General features: G+C 47.6%; 1 protein-coding gene across 1 annotated transcript in view; it reads right to left on the reverse strand.

The window, feature by feature from the left end:
* Positions 1 to 464: 464 nt before the first annotated feature.
* MAPK4 (mitogen-activated protein kinase 4) overlaps positions 465 to 7312 on the reverse strand; it is a 23427-nt gene continuing 16579 nt past the window's right edge. Inside the window, exons 4-5 of the mRNA XM_009323068.1 lie at positions 5766 to 5967; positions 465 to 3908 (exon numbers count right to left, since the gene is read on the reverse strand). Coding sequence (XP_009321343.1) covers positions 3221 to 3908; positions 5766 to 5967 — 890 coding nt within the window. The 3' untranslated portion in view covers positions 465 to 3220. The remainder of the gene's footprint in view (positions 3909 to 5765; positions 5968 to 7312) is intronic.

The following is a 7312-nucleotide window of genomic DNA, read 5'->3' on the forward strand; positions in this document are numbered from 1 at the left end:
GTGACCCTCAGCACTCACATGGCCTGCACCAGCCGAAGCAAAGCTCGGCGAAAAGCCACCCAACACCAAATAACCCCAGAATGCAAATATTAGAATCATAGAATCATAGAATCATAGAATCATGAAGGTTGGAAGAGACCTCCAAGATCATCGAGTCCAACCGTCGACCCAACACCCCCAGGCCCACTAAACCATGTCCCTCAGCGCCTCATCTACCCGTCTTTTAAATACTTCCAGGGATGGTGACTCAACCACTTCCCTGGGCAGCCTGTTCCAATGTTTAACTACTCTTTCAGTAAAGAAATTTTTCCTCACATTCATGCGATGCATGCGCTAGTTCAGGTGTTCGTGATCATTTGCAGGAGAAACCTAGATGCGAGTACCGGAATAAACATTTCAAGTCTCATAATAAGCAAAATAATTACACGCTACCAAGCAAGGAAGGCTCAGGCCTTAAATTTTATTGTTGTAGATGAGAAATAAATCTGGCTTGTGATCGGCTGAGGACCCTCAGCTAACAAATTAAAGCCACCCCTCTCGTTCCCCTCCTTTCCCAGCACGTGACGCCGAGCTTTTGGAACAACGTTAAATAACAGCTCACGAACCGAGATGGAAAATCCGGAGCAGCAGCAATAAGCCCCGTTTGCTTCTTGTGGAAGTTAATATTAGACTTTAACTGTGGGCCCCCAAGCTCCCACTCCTCCTTAGAAGATAATATTCAAAAACAAAACTGTTACTTTCATGGCCATAATAAATAGTCCCGTACGCCTCCGGTGAAGACGTTCAGGCTGAATGTAACAACCCATGGAAAATGGCTTCTGGTTTCAGAGGACGTGGCGACTGATGTCCGCCGAGGAAAATGCTGGCGTGCTTTGATCGCTGCTGATTTCACACGTCAGCGCGTCTCCGTGTTTAACCCAGCGGTAGCAAATAGTTGCTGAATCTGCCAGAAGAGAGTTTTAAAAGTCAGCTCTCGCGTTGCTGATCTTATGCTTCAGGTTTAAACTCCATCGGCTCCCAAACATCTAATTTTCAGCTGATGCCTCCGGCTGCAGCGTTTGCGCGTCTCCCATCAGAGGCTGGGCGTTATCCGCTCCTCCCAGGGCGGCACCATGGAGCGACAGGGCACAACTGTGGCCGCTGCCGCCTCCTCCTCCTCTCTGGGCACGCACTCACTCGAGCGCCGGCAGTCCCGTTCCCAGCCTTTGCTGGCCGCTGCCGGGCACACGGCGAAGCTGAGCGGGACGGCGGGCGGTGAGTCGTGGGCTGCCGGGGCCAGATTCGGATCCGCTCCGCTGCAGGGGCGGCCGCTCCTTCGGCGTCTGAATTTCTCCCACCGCGAGTAAAAGTGCTGAGCTTTAGCTGAGGTATATCGATAATCTGCAACACGCTGGAAACCAACCCTCTGTTTCTCCCTTGTTGCCCCTTTCTAAACCACCGTGGGGGACATCCAAACGCCCGAAAGCAAAGACCAGAGCCCAAAGGCTTTACCTTCCAGATGCCTTCTCCACCCCTGCCCCGGGACTCCCACCCCATCCCATCCATGCAGCCGGCAGCCTTCACACCTATGCTGCTTATCAGCTGGAGTAACGGCATTTCCATCAGCCTAAGGAGAGACCTGCACGATAAGAACAAGTTTTGGGGCTCGTCAATGCCTTGCGCAAGCTCTCCTACAGCTAAACCCGATCCACCAAGAACAGAAACCAGGGTTAGTACAGCAAATGCTGCTGTTAGTTATCATCCGAGTCTCACGTGAGTTTTCTTCACATCTCAGAACATTTAGTAGATTGCTTGTTAAAAGGGTAGAAATAAGTCGTATAGGAACAATAGTTAAATATGGACCTTGGAGTTACTAAGTATAGCAGTTTCTCTTTTACAAATGAAAGTAGTGCCGCCGTGCTGGAGAGTGACACGATGGCAAGGAAAGCGGAGATTGGCTTTTATGACACCATTTACAGGTTTTCCATTTAAAAAAACTGCTGAGTTTGATTAAATAGAAGTATAGAACGTTTCTTCCGTATACAAACTCTTGTTAGCTGATTAATTGTTAAGGTGCTCAGGAGCGTGGATGAAAACAGAAGTTACAGTAGATCAGTTGTGTTTGTGTCTATTTACAAACCGCGCTCGGTTGCCTGCTGACACCAGCATCTTCCAAAGAAGCTGGAAGCAAAGTGGCCAGTTACGGATCTAATGCCACAGGAGCTGTTGTTTTCTTCACACCACCTTTGTCAGAAGGGAAAATAGTAGTATGTTCGTTCCTTTTTTTACTAGCAAAGGTGGGTGCCCTTGCTGAGTCTGGGTAGCTGGTGGTGCCAGGCAGCACCGCACCGTGAGACACCCTGTTTCTAGCTCTCGACTCCTGTCCAGCCCTCACCACCAGAATTTGCTGGTCTGCTGGGCAGCTGCCTGAGACAGGACTCGCAGCACCAGGTTGTTACACGGAAATGCATCATACGGGGCCTCCTAAGTACTCGGAGAGCTCAGACCTACCCCGTACAACAGAAGGGAGAACTGATGTGCGAGAAACCAAACGAGGAGAATGCGCTTAGCAAAAATTTTGTCTTCCAATCAGAAAAAACAAAATAAAATCCCAAGTGGCCCATATTTTGTAGGTCAAATTCCTTCCCCATTAACATTCTTGAAGAGTTATTTTCTGTCTGATGGCCAAACTCTACCTCTAGTTCCATTCTCTGCTGACTGACGGCTGACCGCGGACACTACTTGGCATCGCTTCTCTCCGTACCTCCTGTCCTCACACGGGTGCCTCAGAGGAGCTCAAAGTTTGGCATTTTGGGAACCCGTCAAACCAGGAGGGTATCTGACCATAATGAAAATGCTGATTTTGTTCTCGTCATTGTAAGATGCTATAGAAAAAGAAAGGAAAAGAAGTTGATGTGACTTCTGTTTGTAAACTTATCATGTACTGTCATCTTTCCCTTGTACATTTAAGTTTCAAACAGGTCCCAGAGATTGCAAGGCAAGAGTGTTAAGGCAGTGTAAGAAACTCGGTATTTCATTCACACCTCTTGATTCCCTTAAAGGTATTTCTAAGGCATCAAAAGGGGCATGTGGTTTGTGCTTGCCTTTTCAGAAAAAGGCGTTCGGTACAGTGTAAAAAAGGGACGCTCAGTGACAGACGGAAGCCACTCAGCCCCGGGCAATGGCCACACCATCAGAGAGGAACAGGGAGATACAGCGGGGTTTCCTGGGTGCGGGTTCCTCACCATCGCTCTTTCTGGTACACCTCTGTTTGTACAATCTCACCGGGGTGCTCAGATATGCAGGCCCCATTGATGTCATTGAGCTTGTTGTCTGGAAGATCCTCGGGTTTTGTGCAAAGTTTCAGCGCCCTGGAGATGAAGACGTCCAAGTCAAACTCAGGGTCTGTTTCACTGTTCACCTCTGTGGGTTCTTTGTGGAGATGGTGAGGAGAAGATGGCAGGCTCCGTTCCTGAATCTCCGGAAGAGGACTGGGACACTCGAGACCCACCTGCGTGCTCTTCACCCACTGAGCAATCTCCAGAAAGAGGTTGGATGGTTCTTCTTCCAGCGATAGCTCAGCTGCGGGTGCTATGGTTGCTCTTTTCCAGTGGGATAAATCTAAAATTAGCTTGGGCTCTGAGTAATGATGGGGCTTATTGTCTCTCCACAGCAATTTGTCCAAGTAGGAAGGTGACCCCACTTTATAATCACACGATTTCCCACAATCGGCATCAAATACTCGGTCCATGGATGAGTGGGATAGCTCCAAGAACCTCTCCGAGCTGCTTTGTGAGTATTTCCGCGGATCAACTTGTGCTTCTTCAGCGATGGATTCAGACCCGGCCCGGGGGTCCCGCTGAACCTCATCCATGTCATGGTATTTATCGTGTCTCCATTCCAAATCAGAGGAGAGGCTTACGTGATACCTGCGAAAGACACGCCGCTATTAGACAGGCAGATGATGGCTTCGTTAGAAACAGCAGTGCTCAAACAGATACGCACGCTGCTGCTGCTATTTTTACCTTTTTCTTACTAATATGCTGCTTACCTACAGATCTTTAAGTTCTTATTAACATTAGAGACCTTTTTCTTGTGTGTTAAAAAAGGCAGGGGGGCTGAGTAATTTATGGGTTGGGCTTGCCCAAGCTGCATGGACAGGACCAGTAGCGGGAATAGAAGCCCAACAACCAAACCAACCGGCCCCTTCCTTTAGCCTCTCATCACCTTCTCTCCACTTGGGATTAAAACATGATTAACAATATTAACAATCAAACTGTCCCTCGGCCCAGAGACAAGCACTCACAGTGTGCGTGCTCCTTGTTTGTGGCCACAGAAGTAAAGAAGATGAGCTTAAATCACCACTGAGATTGGACATCACCAGTTTACTCTGACATCGTGGACCAAGAGCATCCCTGAAGGGTCTCCTTGCCAAGTGATTTCTTCTCAAGCCAGTCGAACTCCCTTGATTGCAATTACCCGACAACACCCATTCTTAGACACGGTTTTCAAAGTGACATCTAATTTCTTGGCTCCTAACCGAGCCAGTATTTAAAATTTAAAAGGTGTGTTATCCCAGGTATTGGGGCTCTATGTCCCGACAATGAAACGCTCTTCAGGTGTCCCACAACACACAGGCAAAATCACTTCCCATCTCTAAAACACTGGGCTTGTGTTGCAAAATTTACGGCCCTACGGCAGATGTCCCCAGCTGGGTGGCAGGACCAACAGCCTAGGTCCCAGCTTCTTGTGTCACACCAAGAAAGCCAAGAGATAAAAAGGTGACAAGGTGACCTCCAGCAACTGATTTGCTGCTTTGGGGACTATAACTGGCAGGGATGCCGGAGCTGTGGGGATACCCTGAAGACAGACATCCTGAGAAAAGCTTCCAGCTTTCCTCTTTTCCTAATTTACCTGGTTGTCTCCCCCAGCCTCCACCCTGATACTTGTTCACCCAGGCAAAGAGATTAATAATAGCAAAGGCAAGGGATTTCTTTAGATTATTTTTTCAATGCTGGTGAAACATAGTGAATTAAGGCGGCGAGGAGATTTAATTGCTATGCAGAGAGGAACAACGCCGCAGACATCCTCAGCCAGCTCACCCCACTCAGCTGGAAGGAGCTCTATAGGAAAGTGAATGTAGTTAATTCTTAGCTGCTTATTTTGTCCTACCTGCTGCAGTACTGGGACTGGCCTAGTAACTGGGGTAATCATCTAGGACACAAGAGACCTCAGCTCAAGGCTTTGATCTGCTCTAAACTTCCTGTACCACTTTCAGCAAACCATTTAAAAGTCAACACGATTAAGGATTTTTTTAAAAGGTCCCAGATCTGTGGCCTCTGGGGCTTACGCACCTTGAAAAGTGATAAATATAGAGCTCCAAATCAGGCCCGGTCCCCAAAAGGTACAAGAATTGCATTGTTTTATAACTTGTATTACAAGGACAGAGGGAAGAACCGTAGCGTCACTTAAACAGATGTAACTCAAATGAAGACAATATAGGCTGTGAATAAAACCAAGAGCAGAAAGATACTCAGTAACTGGAACGTGCAGACTCAACATCTGCTCCCTGTGGAAATCAATGACGAACCTCTCGTTGGCTTCAGCAAGGTCAGCTTGGGCTAGAATTACAATATGGCATAAAGAAGGGAAAGCAGGTGTCTTTCGTGGGTCTGGAACACGTGTGACTGAACCCAGTCAAGAGCAGGTCAGAGACTCACCAGCCAAGTTCTGCCTAAAGAATTTAAGCCAGTATCTGGTCTCTGGCCCAGCCTTGGGTACCATACCTGTCCCAGTTAGACATCTGGCTCTGGTTGGCTTCCATCAGTAAAATATCATCAATCTCATCCTCAATCCGGAACGGATGCTGAGACACTGGTTCATCCTCGGGGCAGGAATACGGACTCATGTAAGGATGCTGCAGACCCATCTCAGCCGTTAATCGATCCATAGGGTTAAACGTCAGTATTTTCTCCAGAAAATCAATAGCTGTGAAGCAGAGAGAAACAAGCTCACTAATTCCTCAAAAGCAATACCAGCTTCCTTTCCAGGATGAGCCTCGTGAATCCCCCATAACAAATCCCCTCGAAGTAAGGAAGGAATCAAAGGTCACATCCCGTGTGCGTCTAAAACGGGCACTTCTGTCCTTGCTGCATCCATCTTACCCCCCAGGGGAGCGGTGCGCTTGCAGTGGAGCGATCCTGCAGCCCGCAGGTGTCAGGTCATCGAGCAAGGCAGGAGAAATGACTGAGAGAGCATCACACCTCCACAGGACAGCACATACGCGTTATACCTGGTGCTGCGATCCTGGGCCAGAACGCTAAACTCGTACCCCAGAAAGACCTTTGGACGGTGTCGGCATTTGATTCCACGCTCTCGGATCCATTCGACAAGCGCGCTGCGTTTCAGACAACTGATTTCACAACTTTATGTGCAGCTGAAGCGGGATGAGATTTAAAGTGCAATTTTTAAAAGTCTTCGGCGTGACCAACACTATGAAATGATTTTGCCCATTAATATTTATAGAATCCTGAGTGCCTAAAATTATTTTAGAAAGATTGTGGAGCATGAACTCTTTCTATGATGATGAAGGAAGAAATTAAGCGCAATTAAAGTGACTAGAATTAAACCTAAATGTAGAGGGCTTGTTGTGATTTCTTTGATGATTCCTTTTACTGAGATTACGTGAAAAGATCAAAACCTGTCATTAAAGATGTCGCTTATTCAGTTGATTCTTGGTGCATGGAAGAGTCCCTTAGAGTTCAGAAAATACAAGTAGGAATATGCCTTTCTTTTCAGTTACAACTTTTGCATTGTACCTTCAGAAATTTCCCCATTAAAGATGTAATTGTGTGAATGGGACAGTTTCTTCAGGGGCAAAAATCACTCACCAGAAAGGGCGGGCCATACCTATTGCCTCAGTGCTTAAACATTAACCAATATCCGATTGTCTCGCACGAGGTTATTTCATTGCTTGGACTAATTAAGTCGCTTCATAAGGTCACTGACTGCGGGCAGGAAGCATGGCGGAACGATATATTACAAGTTATATATTACGGGTCAGAGAGGCAGAAAAATGTCAATGAATTATGTGAGGGGCACAGGTGACCTTTCTTCCCACAGTGACGACGGGGAATAAATCCATTCCCGCTTGCCGGAGGCTGACGCGGTCCCTGGGTAACCCGGGCCGATGGGTATCACATTGCCAAGCCCATATAGCAGATGCCTTATAATGAAGAGTTACGCCAGCGAACACAAGCCGGGCTTGGTCTTGACGTCTTCCCAAAAGCCGGTGGCCAGGTCCACCAGCCCGGTTTAAGCCTTGGAAGGAATT

The sequence above is a fragment of the Pygoscelis adeliae genome, unplaced genomic scaffold (genome assembly GCF_000699105.1).
Source record: "Pygoscelis adeliae isolate BGI_AS28 unplaced genomic scaffold, ASM69910v1 Scaffold174, whole genome shotgun sequence".
NCBI lineage: Eukaryota > Metazoa > Chordata > Aves > Sphenisciformes > Spheniscidae > Pygoscelis > Pygoscelis adeliae.